General features: G+C 43.9%; 1 protein-coding gene across 1 annotated transcript in view; it reads left to right on the top strand.

Annotated features, from left to right (window-relative positions):
• Window positions 1–1910: 1910 nt before the first annotated feature.
• slc12a4 (solute carrier family 12 member 4) overlaps window positions 1911–18683 on the top strand; it is a 42981-nt gene continuing 26208 nt past the window's right edge. Inside the window, exon 1 of the mRNA XM_018742197.2 lies at window positions 1911–2150. Coding sequence (XP_018597713.1) covers window positions 2015–2150 — 136 coding nt within the window. The 5' untranslated portion in view covers window positions 1911–2014. The remainder of the gene's footprint in view (window positions 2151–18683) is intronic.

The following is an 18683-nucleotide window of genomic DNA, read 5'->3' as shown; positions in this document are numbered from 1 at the left end:
GGAATTTGGAGAAGAGAGGACTTCGCTGTTCGCTGGGAATCTTCTTCACTGTGAAACGTCACCATCAAACCGAGACAAGTCTTGATTTATGGAGACGTGCGCTTGGGGATTTTATAGAGCATCATGTTATAGTGTGGTTAACAAGCATGTGTCCTGCATCCATCTAGGTGTCAGAAATACCACCTGTTTTAAAGAATGGATAGATCTGCCGTGTGTCTGCGAGCAACGTGTGGCCTCGGGAGCAGGGAACAGGTGCCCAGAACACCCCTGCGCTCCATCGCCTTGATGCTAACCTCCTGTTTAACCCCATCTGCACCATCCCTTGAGTCAACCTCTTGTCCCGTTTGCCCGAACTGGGAATTTGTCACCCTGGGCACTGTGGGGTATCTTAAAAGAACTAAAATGTTTAAACAAGTGCAAGTACCATGCTTAAAATAACATAATTTCTAAATATAGGCACTAGAGCTATAATCTGATAATTGTAACCATATTTGTGTTTGACAATAAAATTTATAAATTACATTTAGCTGAAGATTTTTTTTGAAAGCAGCTTATAGTTATTTACACAGCTGGGTAATTTTACAGGAGTAATTACCTTGCTCAATGGTACTACAGCCAGAGGTGGGAATCAAACCTGCAACCTTTGGGTCTAAGAGCAATTCTGCTAACCACTACACTATCAGCTGTCCCCTCCCCTTTTAAGTAAATAATACATTTATAATAAAATTGTCTTTGACAATAAAATTCACACACATTTCACAACCGCTTGTCCCATACAGGATCACAGGGAACCAGAGCCAACCCGGTAACACAGGGCATAAGGTCGGAGGGGGAGGGGACACACCCAGGATGGGACGCCAGTCCATCACAAGGCACCCCAAGCAGGACTTGAACCCCAGACCCACCAGAGAGCAGGACTGTGGTCCAACCCACTGCACCACCACACCCCCCCCCCCATCATATAAAATATATATATATATTTCACTGACATCCCTATGAAAACCCAGCTGTTTAAGCGTATTGCCTATAAACCCATTGTTAATGATTAAGATTTACGAACAATGTTTGAATCCTTTGAACGATTGTACATACCTTCAATGGAAAAACACGCTGCATAGTGACGATAAGCAAAGTATGTATTTAATAATCATTTTCAGTAGCTTCTGCTGCGCTCCAAAAACTTTCGCTCGATACCTTTGCAAATGTCTACGTTTCTTAGGAAACGCCATCTAAAGAGTATTTGCGGTGTGGTTTAGGGTGTATATGAAGCAGTGAAATTATAACAATCCTAGCTCAATCTGGCATTCTTAAACAAAGGAGTGTGGGAAAATATATCATTTGTCAAAAAAAATATACCATTTGTCAAACCTGTTTGCCGTGAAGAAGAAAATGAAATGATGATACCGATGAACTTAAAATGAAAGTAAACTATCATTAAAACACACACTGAATATTGTTACCTAAACGTTTAAAATATAAAGACTTATGAAGAGCTGGAAAGGATGGATTTAGATGGAGGGATTTTTTTTAACCCTTTCCGCTGCACAGCGGAAGTCTTTTTACCTGCTCTTCTCCCCTCCTCCCCCATTCCGAGCAGTTTCCAAAGTGCCACGTTGATGATTCCATGTGCGAAAGCTTCCCAGGAGCGTAACCCTGTTCCGTACCACGACTCCTGAGTGCGTGAGCTGTGTGGACACCATGGACACAGTGCAGCTGCGGGGTCCGACAGCGCGTTGCTCTCCTTTGTGTCCTGGAGCCTCCTTTAGAGAGGAGCGGCTGCCACGGGCCCTCGGGGGGAGGCTGGGTCAGAACAGCCCCCCATTCACAGCGGGCTGCTGGGGGCTGGCCTTGTGGGTGGAGCCGGGCGCTATGGTAATTTCCTCGGGAGGAAGTGACCAAACTGTGCAGGAATGCGCCGAGACGCCTCGGCTTCTCCCAGGACGGCAGCAGGGAGCGCCCGTGGAGCTCGAGCGAGGGCCCGCACTCCCACAGTCCCACCCGCCGGGGGGGAAACATGCCGCACTTCACCGTCGTCCCTGTGGAGGACAACGCTCGCTCCAACTATGACAGCCTGGAGGGGATCAACTGGGTGGACTACAGGGACACGGGACAGGACTACCCGGGACACTTGGACACTGTCGGCTCTGATGGTGAGTTTTCGAAGGATTCAAACACTGTTCGCAACTTTTCCGGGGCCTTATGGAACAAAAAAAAGGAGATGATTCAGTTCGACCGCAAGAAAATAAGGAGAACGAACAGAAAATGTGAGCACTTTGAAGTCTGAAAGTGTCGTTTCGCCATCCGAAGGAGCTTGAGAGGCTCCGGCACATTTTGTTCCAGTTGGCTTGTACACTTCATGCTAAGTATGGAGTCCTTGAGGCCGTACACCTTGGCAGGGTAAAAGTCTGGTGCTTTTTCCACTTGTTTAACTTCTGTGCCCTTTATGCTGGTTTGAAGACTTGGTGCTCGAGCTCCTTGGGGCATCAGGGAGTGAGGGCGCGCAGCTCGAACCCGCAGCCAGCAGGCCCACACAGTGCTGACGGGAAACTAGTGCGAGAACAATGGGGTAAATGGGTTGCCTGACGACGGAGGGTCTCGCGTAAGACTAGGAGCCGGGGGAGTGTCTCAAAGCGACAGGCTTTGAGCGTCCCCACACAAAAGATGTCCTTTCTTTATGCCCAAAGTGTCCTCGTTTTCACGCCCGGGGAAGCATCCGCTCTTCAAATTCACGTCCGTGACGTGTCTGATGTCACTCCTTGGGAGACTGGCTGAGCGGCGTGCAGCTGGGGTGGGGTTATGGGTGAGGGGCCCTGGTCTGGGTAGGTCCTGCGGCCCATATCCTGAACATCAAGGAGAGCTGTTTACAGGCCAAAGTACCCACAGAGCCACACGCCCAGTGCACCAACACCTAGTCCGCCTGGCAAAGAATGCAGTGCCCTAGGCTATGCTGCCGTGGCAGTGAATGGTACAAGTGGAACGGCACTGGAATGTCCAAGGGGAGACCAGGCTGGATGAGCTGGACTTCCCGGATTGGCTGTTCTCATGAAACTAGACCTTCCGCTTGCTCTGCATCTGCTTGGATGGTGTCTCCTGCCTGTGGTGGACAACACTAGTCCATCTTATGTCTAGGGCTTAAGGGGACAGGAGTCACAAAGCCAGAAAAAGCCCCTCCAACACAACAGCATGGAGTAGCGAAACCAGATCCAGATGTGGAACAGCTGTCTTGCTTCATGAGGACATCATTTGTTATATTTTAGAGGACAGTTTCACTGACCTATCTGTCCCATATTGTACTATTACGTGATTTCTTCTTTTTTTATTAGTTTTATGAACATAGCCAACATGCATGAAAAAGGGCCAAAAGGTGTTATAATACACCTGTGGTATTTCACAGGTGTGATCATGTATCACCATCTGATGAATCCTGCTGGTGCAGGACTCCTCTCAGCTGTCACGTGGACCCAGTGTTCGTTTTTCAACAGGAAGAAAATTATCCACATATTTACAGAGGCGTGGACTAGTCATTAAAATACATTATTTGCCAAATCAAATGTGTGAGAGTGATCAGGCCATGTTCCATAGCTTCGGGAAGAACAGCGTTGGCGTTGTGCTTTAACAAGACAAAGTTCTTGCTGAAGGGGAGTGTGGTGGCACAATGGTGCAGTGGGTTGGACCCAGTCCTGCTCTTCAGTGGGTGTGGGGTTTGAGTCCCTCTTGGGGTGCCTTGTGATGGACGGGAGTCCTGTCCTGGGTGTGTCCCCTCCCCCTCCAGCCTTGTTGCCGGGTTAGGTGCTGGCTCCTTGTGACCCTCTATGGGATAAGTGGTTTCAGACAGACTGAAAAAGTGCTGAAAGTGTTTTTTTTGAATTGTTGAATGAACCCTGTTCCGGTGTGTTTGTATCCGCTCACATTTCCAGAATAAGTATATGAAAGTGCCAAGAAACATCATTTCTTCTTGGAATATTAATTTCTCTGTTTTGTTTATTTTCCCAGCAGCAGTTTGTGTGAAATATGCCTTGCGGGTATGATATGTATGAGTTTTAAATCAGCGTACGGCATCAAGTTGTCTTTCGTGAGAAAAGGTGACAGGAGTGTCTGGAGGCTGGTCTGGAATTATCTAAAATGAGTTACTAAATGGATTGGAATGGAGTCGTTTTGCTGTAGTACACGAACAGGACTCTTTGTTTTACTCGTGTTTTATTTCTGATGGACTATGATGATTTCCAAACGATGGTGCCGTGTCATTCTTACAACCTATAAGTGGAAAAGACTGAAAGAAACATGAAGAATTTAAGATACCAATAACATTTTTAAATCTATAATACTTAATCTGACCTCTGATGACCAGATATTGAAAGAACTAGACTGTCCAGTGCGTAGCAATATAATTTTTTTAATGTACTTTTCAATATTGGAAAAATCTGAAAAATGTGGTTGGTCTCAAATGATTCCCAAAATTTAAAAAAAAAAAAAAATCAATTTCAATATTTAAAGTGATTTTTCAAGCTGAAAACCCAATATGTCACATTTTGTTTTTTTTTTTTGGTTTTTTTTGGAAACACAAAATTGGAAGGGATTGTTATTCTTTGCACCGGCCTCCTCTCTCTTTAAGGTTGTCACTTATTTTTCTTTTTTGTGTTAGGATAATGGGGAAAAAGTCGATATTTTTCTGAATATTTATTCGAATATATTTATTTGAAATTTCATTTCAACACATTTCTTTCTATATTGCGTCTCAATATTTGATTTCAGCATTTAAAGTGATTTGTAAGGATACGACTGTAAATGCACAACACTAAAAATATTTTATTAAGATTTGTTAAAGATTTTTACAGCATTTTAGTGACGTATCACAAGATCACTATCATGGACTGGTCATGGACTGTTTACCACTAATGACTGGTCAGCTGGATGACCAGACCACCCCCTCCATGACCATGTGGGAAGAGCTATCCTGATATTACCAATATCTATTTGCCTACATTTTCGCCATAAGGTTCAGCTGAAATAATTCAGTTAATTCACAAAGTGAAAGAGTTTAGAGGTACAACAGCAGGTTCCTTCTTGCAGACTCAACTGCTCTCGGTTCCTCGGTGCTTGTCGGACTGCGGAGAAGCTGCGATGGAAGTTCTGAGCCGTGACGAAGAGGACGAGGTGGGGCCGCTGCGGCCGATCTCAGCCCAAGGGTGTTTTCTTTAGACACGCGTGTCAAGCAGCACCCGTGAGAAAGGCTTACAGAGGCTCGTCTGTTTGGTGTGTGAGCGGCTTCACTGTGCGGAGCCGCACAGAGTTGCGATTGTGCCCCTTCCACGCCGCACACGCTGCCAAGCGAGCAGCCCACTTCCACGGTAACCACTCGTGTTCTTTACCACACGTGTCGGTGCGCGCCGTGCGATCACTGGAGCGCCAGGGCTTATGGGGCACATTGAGGGCCATTCAGAGCTCTGCTCTAATTTAAACCGAAGCTCAGCCCCCGCTGAGGGGCTCTTTCTTCACCGTGAGCAATGCCAATATTCTGAGGCACAAGATAAACACATAGCGAGGAGGCTTAAATATGCTGCTCTCAGCAGAGACTTTATTCACTGCTCACGACTGGTATGTTGTCCTGCACACTGGGCCACGGCTGGGCCGCTACTGGGAGAAAATGAAATTTTAAATTATAAATAAAATAAATTATTTACAAATACAGGAACATGAGCATTATACATGCACAGAACTCAAATTTATATTAAATATTATTTTAAATATTTAAGAGATAAGATAAGATAAGATAAGATAAGATAAGGGGGGCGTGGTGGTGCGGCGGGTTTGGCCGGGTCCTGCTCTCCAGTGGGGCTGGGGTTTGAGTCCCGCTTGGGGTGTCTTGTGATGGACTGGCGTCCCGTCCTGGGTGTGTTACCTCAACCTCCAGCCTTACGCCCTGTGTTTCCGGGTTAGGCTCTGGCTTGCCACAACCTGCATAGAACAAGAAGTGTCAGATAATGCGTGTGTTGTAATAAAATAAGATACTTTATTGTCATTGTACGCAGTACAATGAAATTTTGTGTGGCAACCCTCAGAAGAACTGCAGCAGAAAGAACACTTGAAGTAAATAAACAAACAAATGAGTAAATAAATAAAAAAATAAATAAATAAGAATTAGGTTGAAATTTTCTGGTCCTAAGCGCCAGAGTTCCAGCACCTTTAGTGCTGGAAAACAACCTGAGAACTAAACTTATTTTCCATACTGAAGTTTGTAAATAAATATAAATCGATATGCATTATTTGCCCTATAGACCGAGAGTTTGTTTAATTGAAAATGTCACCTACAAGCTGCACCATGTCTAAGACATGGGGTGGTGATGTGTGTTGCAATGTTTACATTATATATAAGGTGTATATTGTTTATTATATAATAAACTGTTTATTGTTGAGCAAAGTTTTTATACATTTTTTCCCAAATTACAATTTATTTTACAAGCAAAATGTGGCGCCCCTATTTCAGCAGCTATGTGCAATTGCCCAGGTTCATCCAATTATAAAACCAGCAATGGAGCATGGTCACCTAGCACTGTAATATGAGAGTGGTACAATTCCCTCCGTGTTTTCTCACTTCTCGTTCCCGTATTCCACATGGAGCCGTAACGAGGGCCAGGCAACATCCTAAATAAAGACAGCAACATTTCCACTGTACACTTGCTTAGTGTTGGACAGCTGGCCGTGTAGTGGTTAACAGTACTGTCTCTGCATCCCGAGGTTGCATGTTTGATCCCCATCTCTGGCTCTAATATGCTTGAGCAAGGTACTCATCCGGCGTACCCAGCTCTATAAATGGGTAAATATTTAAAAGCGTCTAATAATTGTAACCATAACAATGTAAGTTGCTTTAAAGGAAAGCATCAGCTAAATGAGAAAATCTGAATACACAATATAGCACTGTTCAGACTAAGAGTTCCTTACCATAGTAGAATACAGTGAAGGACAATATTTCTTCACCCTGTTGTTCAACTGGGTACTGATATTTTTTTTTTTTAAGTTGAGTAAGCAGATTTTTTTCTTTACAGTTGATATTATGTCATCTATTATAATTTATTTTTTTCATATATACACATTATTTCAGGTGTCATAAGCAAAACTGTTTTTGTGAGACTTAAGCAACCTTTTCAGTTTATAAAGCACGTGTTGAAATAAATTTAATTAACATGTGGCACATGCACCCCTCATACGCTCTGTTGCTCTATGGCCACTCCTGTAATTTCATCGTCGCTGAGAACATTAATTGCTGTTGACAGCGCTTTATAAAGCTGGCAAAATTTTGGAAAAGCAGCGCCAGCAAGTCTGTGACATAAAGGTTTGCATAATGCTGGATATTTCAAATATCATATTCATCCCTCTCATTGTTTTATGCTGAAAAAAGAGTCCTTAGGGTGCAAAGTCCCAATTTTTTTTAAACAAAAACCAAAAACTGCAGACGTATTTAGTGTGGACCGAGCTCTGGAAAGTCTTACGTATAGTAGGACAGACACCCAGAATGTAACCAAAATGGTTCAGTTTATGGTTTTTTTATGGGGAAAAACTCCGACGCACCAATCCCACATTTCTGATGTCATCCCTTCCCAATACTTTTATAATCCCTTAAAGTCACAGTAATCAAAACATATGAATCATGACCCTGTAAGACACCAGAAGCTTTTTAAGAAGCATAATATTCCATTAAATTAAAGTAAATATTTAAGAGCTTATTTATGTAAAGAGTTCAGAATTCCATGTATTTATTTCCCATGTCTCACAGACAGCTTTTGCTCATGGGACAAATCATTTTTACACACAGCCAGGATCTTGTCTCTGTAACACACTATACCGACTGGGTTATTATTAACTTTTTGCTCTGCTGAAACTTTAAAAATAAAGCAATGTGGCCCTTTTATACAGCTGGGACTTAACTGGAGCAGATCAGGCCAAGGACAGTCAGCCCCATATGACAGAGTACCAGAAATTATTTCTGTTGTGGGGTCATTTTACGAAAAAAGAGCGATTTATTATATTTTCTTCACACTTTATATTTATATTAAAGATTTGGAAGGGTTGTGTCTTGAGGGCTTGTGGGGTTTAGTGTACATGAACCTTTTCATGGTTTCATGAGTGCTGGTTCAAGTCCAACTTAAACCTTGAGTTCTTTAATCCTTTTGCAACTTGAAGAAGGGGTGATTTTTTTTGAGTACCGTGGCTTATAATATCGGTGTAGATACAAGGTCTGCAGAGCTTTAGCCTGAGAATCTCTGTAACACTGGGTTTAAATACACACGACTATGTTTTCAGAGTTGCTGGTTTAAGTCTCAGAGTGGCAGCTCTTTAAGAGCTTAACATACATTTCTGTTTGAAGCATCAAGCTGTAGAGGAATAACAAAGGTGTTTGAACGGCTGGTTTCCTGCTAGTGGTGTGGTGTAACTGGTAAGGAGCTTAACTCCTCACCCTGAGGTTACTGGTTTAGTCCCAATGAAAGGCAAGTATGGACTATGTACCTAAAGCCTCCATGGTGCCAGTGCTTGGGGATCTGTTGATGTGAGAAGGTTTTAAGATGAGTATGGAGAGGCAAAACATGTCTTCTGTAGGAGCCTTCACACTTCCACAACTCTTAGGTCTTTTTTTCCTTAATCTTGTACCATAGCAACCCAACCTTGAGTCTTCCAAGTGGTCTACAGAGCCACCACAGTCATGATCACCACTGCAGCAGAACATCTTCAGATCAACACACAGCTGAAGGATTCCATCAGTCTTACATTAAAGTATTGATTGTTTATGACTTACCTGTGACTTGAAGCCTAGGTCTTCTTCACCTGAACCAACACACCACAGGGCCCATGCTATAGCCAGGTGTTTTTCATTAGTACTTGAATCTGTTGCAGAGCTGTCAAAAGGGAAGACTTCTACTGCAAGTGGGTTTGATACACAACCTCATAGATAACAAGTCCAGCTCACAAACCACTGAACCACCTTCCCAGCAATAAACAAGCAGGGCTTTGAACATCTCATGTCTTTTTGATGGCTGTAGGGTTACAGAAGCCAAAAGCAGAGCTGCTCCTGGCAGACCTAAAAGAAGTGTTTAGATACCAGACCACTTCTACACAACACCAGTATGTTCACCACTCGACTACCTCCCTACTGCCTCAATGCCCACCTCTATTATTTAAAGAAGGCTTTTTCCTTTTAGGAATTTCAAAATTATAACATCCATCAAGCAACTTGGCAAAGAACTTGAATCACAAAGCTTTTTGTCCTAAGGCTAATATCCCAATCACTACGCCAGTCGGAAGGGTTATTTTGTGTTTTCTAAGTTATGAAATGTCAACATCCATAAGGTCAATATCCTTGCATGTGGAACTGCACTTTGCCAATGATGTTATCTGCTATTATTTAAATTTAAATAATACTAAATAGGTATAGAGGGCTCCTCAGTTTTTGGTTTGTTACCCTATGGCATTTTAAAAGTCAAGAGCTGCTCACATCCTCTTCATCCACAAAATCCTCAACATCAACAAGGTGGTCAAGTGTTTAGCATCCATGCCTTGCTGTGTCTGACAACCTGTAGTCAGTAAAACACTCATGTAATGTGTACATAGCAGATGTTCATTTGAAAAAAAAAAAAGACTGTCTTTTCTTTAAAAATGAATTTTTCTCTCTCAGTTTTGACATTTCCAGATGTCATTATGTGACACTGCTGTGAAATTTCAAGCATTCTTAAAACAAGTATCCTGGCAAAATGTTGGTACATAACCAGCCCGTGATAGTCACACAGCATGTCTTTCTCTTGTCTTTACAGTTGTCAAAATAATAGAAAATTGTCTTTTTTTTACTGTGAAATAAGTTGTGTCATTTCAGGTAAATGAGATCTATAGACCATAAACTCCAGAAAGAAATGTATAAATTGCAATAATGACAAGGAATTAAATTGGTTGAAAGGTGTAACACAACATTAGGTGATCATCTATGTTTAAGAATTGATTCATAACCAATTTTAATGTGCCCCCAATTTCAGATAGGAAGTAAAAAGCTGTCTTGAACACGGCACAAGGGGTAAAATCAGGTGAGACTTTCATTCGGCGTTTCCGCATTTCGTTTTGTAAGAGCATTTGCAGTGCCGTGTTTTATTTCAGGCAACTCACCTCAGATTTGCTGCTATAACGGCATTCCCCAGGTTCAAAATCAGTTTAAAATGAATAAAAGGGAGCACATAAAAACAACATAAAGGACGCATGATGCTCCACACCTGCTGCAGAAAAGGGGTCTTTTAGTAGTACACACACACATTTTCAGAACCGCTTGTCCCTTACGGGGTCACGGGGAACCAGAGCCTACCCGGCAACACAGGGCGTAAGGCCTGAGGGGGAAGGGGACACACCCAGGACGGGACGCCAGTCCGTCGCAAGGTACCCCAAGCGGGACTCGAACCCCAGACCCACCGGACAGCAGGACTGCGGTCCAACCCACTGCGCCACCGCACCCCCCTTTTAGTAGTAATGTGTTTTTAATTGAAAAAGACAAAAACAGAACACTCACCAGTGAAGCACTTCTTCAGAAACACACAGTGTAAAATGCAAGCTTTACAGGAACAGGTTACGACAACATGAAAATAAATTGACTCCAGTGCCTTACATTCTTGGATCTAGGTGGTGTAGTAGCCTACCGGGTACCAGAGGCATCTCAGCCCCTGAGCTGTGGGATCATGTTCTCATTGCGTTCACATCAATTTCCGGCAGGTGCTCTGGTTTCCTCCTATAGCGAAAAGACTTGGTTCAGGTGTGTTGGTGACCCTGAACTGCCTGTGGTGTGTGTGGGGCACGGTGACACACTGAGTAGCGCTGCTATCTCACAGCACCTGGCTGGTGCTCGAGGACGTAGGTTCAATCCCCTCTCAGTCTGTGTGGAGTCTGCATGTTTTCCCTGTGTCTGTGTGGGTTTCCTCCAGGTGCTCTGGTTCCCTCCCACAGTCCAAAAATATGCTGTTCAGGTTCAGTAGTGTGTCTAGCAGTGTAAGTCACCATGGTGAATAAGGTGTGTGGGCTGATAAGACTACATAGAGTTTGTTCGAAGTCACTTTGGAGAAAAGTGTCTCTTAAATAAATATAAAATGTATGTGTGTTCTGTTGCTCTGCTATATGATTGGAGGGAGTTTACTGCAGTGTATAAACACTGTAAGCCACATTGGGTAAATGCGTCACCTAAATACTAGTTAATACTTTGGCGAAACCTTCTGTTGGCCCATGTGCTCCTTGCTGGTCAGTTGTTCTACACATTTTCCTCGACACACAAGAACACCATCCTATGAGCGCTCTGTGCTACCGACATGGAGCTGCACACCTTTCACTGCCCGTCCCTCTGAAAGGTTCTCTGTAACCAAAGGAGAAGCGAAACAAAGTGGTGTTACCTGCTTCGCAGATGGCAAACTAACAGTCCCAGGACGTCCAAACGTGGTTGATTCTGGTGTGCATATGTGCAAATGCGCGTAGATCTCAGAGGAGAGGTGCAGCACCTGTTAGATTTCTGAATAAATCTGTTCTCTGTGACTTCTGTCCTTGTAATATCAACGAAATATCCGCCATGCGGAGGCTTTTCCCTCCAGCATCAAGCAGCACCGTTGGGGGGTGGGGCGGAACGGCCAGAGCACAACTTTCTGGCCTTAGTCTTCATTAAATCCATCTTAAGTGTTCATTAACACCAAAAGGCTGAGCATTTAGAACCAAAGAGGCTTTACCCCATAAGACGTTAACTGAATGGTAAATTGTTTTTCAATGCAGAGATTATCGGCTTTCGTGCTCCATTTTGCCGCACACGCGAGCGCTGCTTTCAGAAACGCAAACCCTGACAATGGCGAGCCAAAGAATTTCATTCAGATCTCGCCGGAAACATGCTAACGAAGTTGTTTAAATTAATATAGGGACTCACTTCTTCCATGATCTCTTAAGTTCATGTAATACGTGCTCATGCTCTATAACTTTGAGATCATAACTGTTGAACAGCGGATAAACCTTCACGCAGCTACTCATGTTATTTAATATAAATGTTTAAAGCAAAGATTATTCGGGATATGATCACGAATTGTCGATATTCGAATAAACCTCATGCAGCCACTCCCATGATGAACATTGGTTCATATGGTGGAAAGAAACAAACTGCACTTAAGAATCACACATCTGCATCTAAGTGTCTCTTTCTCCTAATGCAATGCCACATTGTATTTTCTATGAGATGTATGTTGCTTTGGAGAAAAGCGTCTGCTAAATGAATAAATGTAAACGTAATATATTAAACACACATTTATATGATTCATTTCCCACCTCCTGCTACAGTCCCCTCAATCAAGGTTCTTACCCTGAATTCTTTAAGTGAGAATTACCCAGCTGAATAAATGGGTAAATCACTGCAAGTAACTTGACACTGTCATGCTCTTGGGAGAAACATGTCAGTCGAACGATTAAAGGTAAATGTAAAAGTGTAAAGGAGGTATAAGAACAGGGGAGTACAGTGGTAAATCAGCTGGTGGTTTCACACGCACACAGTTACTTGTGAATAATGGCTCAACTAAATTGGAGGCATAACTTTTAATGATCATTTTAATTCATTAACTGACGAGGATGACTGGTTGTGTAGGGGTTAGCGCTGCTCCCTTTGGACCCCAACGTCAGAGGTTTGATTCCCACCTCTGACTGCTGTACCCTTGAGCAAAGTACTTGCCCTAAACTGTTTCAGTAATGTTACCCAGCTGTATAAATGGGTAAGTAATTGTAGGTAAACTAACATTGTGAGACATAGTTTTTAACCTGGCTGTCTGTGTGGAGTTTGCATGTTCTCCCTGTGATCCTGTGGGTTTGATCCAGTGCTCCTGTTTCCTCCCACAACCCAAAAACATGTATTTCAGGTGATTCTATATTTGCGTGCGTGTCATCTTTAATCATCTAAACACAACCGCCTTGGTCATCGCCGTGAACTAGTGAAGAAGGAAGTGGCGCACGGTGAAATTATAGCTTTTTTATGGTGTTTTTCCTGAATATAGTATAAATATGCGAGAACAATCGTGGTTGTTGTTCAGTTCAGTTGACTTTGTGCAGCTCTTCACTCCCTGTTCACTACCGGTACCTGTTCAAGACTGGACCGTCAGTGTCCTGCTCAGGGCCTGGTGATCTCACATAACTGATCAACTTATTCATCCCCACGACCCCGTATGGGACAAGTGATTTCAGATGATGTGTGTGAGGGTTTACTGAAGCCCTTTGTATCTTCCTGAATACTGTACTTTTGTAAGTTAACAGAATCAGTTCCTAGATGTAGGCTTGGTCACCACAGGACACAAACGTTCCTGACTCTGCTGAGCCCTTCGCCGTGCTGGTGCAGGTCTCTCCGAGACGTGCTCGTCCTAATGTGGCTCAACCTGTCACAGTTTCAGCGGGAAGATTTCATTCTGGAAGTCTCTTTCGCTCGTAAAAACATTAATAGAATAGAACAGGACAAGACAGGATGGAACAGGATGGGATGGGACAGGATGCTGCTTCATTATTCCCTGTAGGGAATTCACAAACTCAGCAGCCCAACACAACCTGTAACAACAAGCTGTACAGTTCTACCAAAAATAAATAGCAAATATAAAATGGTTATTTTTATTACTACTATTATGATTATTATTATTATTATTACTACTCCTACTACTATTTTGGAATGTTTTTCTACAAAGAAGTCCAGTAACAATAAAACAATGTTTCTTTGGATGTCCACTTCTGTAGGAATATATCAAATTTAGGTTTTTTTACTGTGGCCGTGTTTAAAGGGGCAAAAAAAATGCACAAATTAGGTCCTGCATATTAACTTGAGCCATAGCTCTGTGTCATTCCTGTATCTTTTTTTAATTTACCTGACAATTTTCTTCCAGACTGCTTGCAGTGATTTACCTATTCACACCGCAGGGTAATTTTTACTGTTTCAAGTTAGGGGTGAGCACCTTGACACAGAGTACTACAGGCGGAGGTGGGATTCAACCCTGGTCCATTTGGGTATAAGGCAGCAGCTCTAAGCGCTACGCCACCTGCTGCCTTGAAATGTTTTGTTATAAACTCCACCTACAGAATTCTAAACCCCGTGAAGAGGTTCCTTAGTACCGTGGTGCGGCGCTTGTGTGAAGCTCGAGGCACTTCCGGCGACAAGGCGAATGGCCCACCCACAGGAGACGCGTCACCCCGTTGATCTCCAGTGAAAGACCTTCTCCAGGAGGCAGCTGTCCACCTGTCTGGGCTTGTCCTGCAGACATGGCATGTTTCTCTCCAACATCCAGGCAGCAGGGGATCCAAACGTCCCTGTTAATCTCTAATCTGTTTAATTACAGAGTCCGAGTCCCCCCCCCACCACCCGTTGTTCTCATAAAGAGAGCTTTAGCGATCAGGAACAACTGCTGCGTCTATTAATAATGGTTTATTATTTCTCTTTAAGCTGTCAGAACAGGTTTCCATAATGACCAGCAGCTCTGACACCATCTGAATATAACTGAGGAGCTTTGATTTTTTTTTTTTTTTTGCCACTATCACGGCATCCTTATTCTCTCATAGACACACAGGAGACATCATCATCATCAACAACACATTAATGACAAACACCAAAGTGGTCTGAACACCTTCTGTACCGCGGTGATGCTCTATGGGATACAAACAGTAGAGGGCAGGATTGGCTGAGCAATACCTTGTTCCTGTGCTACCGCTTTTACCGCAGTTGTAATCTCAACTGTAAATGATCTTACACTGATGTGGGAAGTTTCCTAATAATTTATTACTGTACAAAAATACGGATGCCATCACGATAATTATTTCAAAGGCTTTATTATAAAATTACACCAGCACATGATTCTACAAAACTTAGGCCAGTGACAGCAGCACTCTGAAAGTAACGTTTTGGCCAGGATTCATCCTTTGGGACCTTTGTAAGATTTATCGCTTATTTAAAAAAAAAGTTATGACTTTTATTCTGAATGGAAAAACTTCATCATGCCTTAAATGTTCCCATTTTTCTAAAATCTTTGTGATTTTTGCCCGGAGCACTGGGCCAATAGAAAAATCATGATGGCTCATGGTACATTTGTTTATGTGTTTACTGAGAACGGTGTTACGGCGGTACTGCAGGCACTGCTGGTGTTGCATTCAGCGAAAACCAGTGCTGTGACCCGAATAAACCGGGTCATATTTAATAATGATGTTCAGTCAACCAGCCTCTGTGTGCTCTGTTCAGGAAAGTAATAATAATAATAATAATAATAATAATAGACATTGCTGTTACATGTACATCTATACACTCATAGCACAAGTAACCGCTGGTCCCCAGGACCAGTCAGATTCCAATCAGGGCAATGGGGGGGATGGGGATTGGTGTGTGCTTGTGTGTGTGTGTGAGTGTGTGTGCGCGTATATGTGTGTGTATGTGAGCCTCCAAGCTCAGACCCCCTTTGCTCCTCGTGAGCCGGAGCCGCAGAGCGAGGGCGCCGTGCACCGAGCGCAGCTCTACCCTGCAGCACATGAGAAAACATGGTAAAGCCGAGCGGGACCAATGGCAGTTTGGCACAGGACCCAGGTTAGTGGCGAGGGCAGAGCGGGCTGCGCCCGGGCCTCGGTGCCATTTGGGTCAATTTTAGCACCGCTTACGGCTTGTATCGGGAGATGGCAGAATGCTGGGACTCGGATCACGCGGGTACTTCTTCACAGAACATCTTACCTCTCATCAGCTTGACCTAACTGCTCGAAAGATGTATACGTGTTTTTTCGCCTTAGCTGAACTTTGGAACGCACTTCGACGGTGCCGGTTTAGGAGATCAGAGCTTTAATGAAACAGGGTCACCGTGCATGATTTTGTAGTCCCCAAGCGGACACTTTGCCCCAGAAAGCCTCGCATCCTGTCACTTTCTTCCCTTCGGCACTGGCGGACTTTCCAGAAAGAAGGACATATAGTTTGTGTTTTTTCATCCCGAATACAGCTTGGACAACGTCAGCATGGTACCCTATGGGAGAGCTGGTAGCATAGTGGTTAGAGCTACTGTCTTTAGTCCCAAAGGTTGTAGGGTTGAGCCCCACCTCTGGATGTAGTAGCCTTGAATAAGGTACTTACCCTAAACTCTTCCAGTTTAAAAAAAAAAATTACTTTGCTGTATAAACAGGTAAATAATTGTGATATTGTTTAGAAGAAAGTGTCAGCTAAATGAGTAACTAATAGAAGCAGCTTTTTGTTATGCTATTAGAACTTTACAACATACTCTGGTTATACGCTTGTTTTCTATGTTTGTACAGGTTTCTTTCTCCTGCTGTTTGTCTCGGAGAACTCTATGCCATCATTGTTTTTCTTTGTGATGATTAAGTATTTTCACCCTCAACTTGTGTTCCGGTCAAATAAGACACATTTACAACCGCATAAATACGGTCTGTATTTTTTTCATCTGTCTGTGACGCGGCTTCGCGGAGCCCTCCACGGCCGGCGCCTGAATGCGTATCGTTCGTGATCGATAGCGTTCTTTGAATTTTGCATCTTTCGCTCACATTTTGTTGATCCGCGGTCTACTCTTGCCACCCTCAGGAACTGAATGGAAGAGACTGTAAGAAACAGGAAGCATTGTGAAATGATGCAGATTCAGGAGTCCACACTCATACACACAAACACACAGGGTGGTGTCAGTAGTATCGTTTCGTTACGTGAGGTCTACAGCCCCTAAATTGCAGAAAGGAGTTTAGAACTTGCGATAATGACTAGGAGCGAAGTTGGTCAAAAGCTGTAACCTAATACACACTGGCTGAAACCGCTTGTCCTGAGCAGGGTGGCAGCCAACCGGAGCCTAACCCGGAAACACAAGGCGTAAGGCTGGAGCAGGAGGGGACACACCCAGGGCGGGATGTTAGTCCATCACAAGGCACCCCAAGCAGGACTCGAACCCCGGACCCACCAGAGAGCAGAACCCGGCCAAACCCGCTGCACCTGCTGCGCCACTTCACCCCTCTCATAATATAACAATAGTTCATCGTCAGTGTTTTATAATCACTTAATAAACAATTCTAATGGCTCACCCAACTTTTGACAGGGATGCCGACACTTGAAAGCGGTCTGAGACGCAGGACAGGAGTTCATTAATTTCTCACGATCGCATGATCTTCTCCGTCATTACGTTGCCGGGCACGGGTTGCCTGCAGGCCTTTCAGGGGAGGTCTGCCCACTGAACGGAGATCTCCATCCATGTCAGCCGCGACAGCTAGATAGAGGCAGGGAAGGGCAGCGCTTTCACTCTGATGGATACTTTATCCATACTGGTTCTCGCTGTCTAACTGCTCTGTTTTTGACAGTGATGCCGACGCTAACCGGTTTCCTGCATTTACATGTCGCATTTCCCTAGAAGCTCCCAGCTGGCCTTGTCTATACGGTGTTATCAGAGCACAGGCTTCCTCTTCCTGTACTGGTACAATTCAATGCACCATTGCTCTCTGAGTCGCAAAACAATGTCCCCCCCCCCCCCCCCCCGAGTACATGGTTTATACAAGATCACATTTTCAGTTTGTGAGCGCAGCTTTTTTTGCGACTTGATGGCTTTATGCAGTGGCCTGATGACTCAGTGGCTAGGGTCCATCCGAATGAGCACATGGGAGGGAAAGGGGTGAACGTCACCGTCGCCACATTTGTGGAAGTGGGACAGCGAGCCTCCGAGTCGTTATCCGGAAACTATTTATAGAATGACTGACGCGTGTTCGGGTTTGCCGACACCGTCCAGCATCGCCGTCTCTCCGTCGCTCACGAGCAGATGAATTAAAGAGAGCAGACGAAAAGTTAAAAGAAACTGAAACATTTGGTTGGATTATTTTCTAGAAGACGGGGGGTGCGGTGGCGCAGTGGGTTGGACCGCAGTCCTACTCTCCGGTGGGTCTGGGGTTCGAGTCCTGCTTGGGGTGCCTTGTGACGGACTGGCGTCCCGTCCTGGGTGTGTCCCCTCCCCCTCCGGCCTTACGCCCTGTGTTGCCGGGTAGGCTCCGGTTCCCCGTGACCCTGTAAGGGACAAGCGGTTCTGAAAATGTGTGTGTGTGTGTGTATTTTCTAGAAATTTAAAAATGTTTCTGCTCTAAAAAAAAAAAAAACTGGCAAATTCGGATGTTACGATTTTTCACTTCAGACGAGGTAAAGTGACAGTACCACACAGTTTATGACGCAGCGGTGGCAACTGTATCATTAGTAATTTATCTGCTGTATCTCTGTGTTCTTGTGCCTTAAATGAGAAGATCGGAGAATGACCTTTTAAGAAATTCTAACTCGTGAATAAATGTGAGAGTTAAACTTTGATGATTTGTTTGTACATTTAAAATACATGCAAATCAACTGGTTGTTTCATATATGGAGTATGGAAATTTGGCTGGTAGTTATAGGTATAAATTTACATAATCTTTTTAGCCACTAGAGGCATGTTGGTGTAGTCAGTAGTGCTTGTGCCTAACCTCTGGATTGGGTTTGGGAGTGGGTTCGGATCTCCTTCAGTCTGTGTGGAGATTGCGTATTCTTACCATGTCTGGGTTTCACCCCACAGCCTTAAGATCTACTTTTGAGGTGAAAGAGTAATTCTTAATTTCCCATGAATTTCTGTGTGTGTGTGTGTGTGTGTGTGTGTGTGTGTGTGTGTGAGATGAACTGGTCTACCATCCAATGTGCA

This window comes from Scleropages formosus, chromosome 5, assembly GCF_900964775.1.
Source record: "Scleropages formosus chromosome 5, fSclFor1.1, whole genome shotgun sequence".
NCBI lineage: Eukaryota > Metazoa > Chordata > Actinopteri > Osteoglossiformes > Osteoglossidae > Scleropages > Scleropages formosus.
The sequence above is the reverse complement of the archived record's forward strand: the minus strand, read 5'-3'. Positions and strand labels throughout refer to the sequence as shown.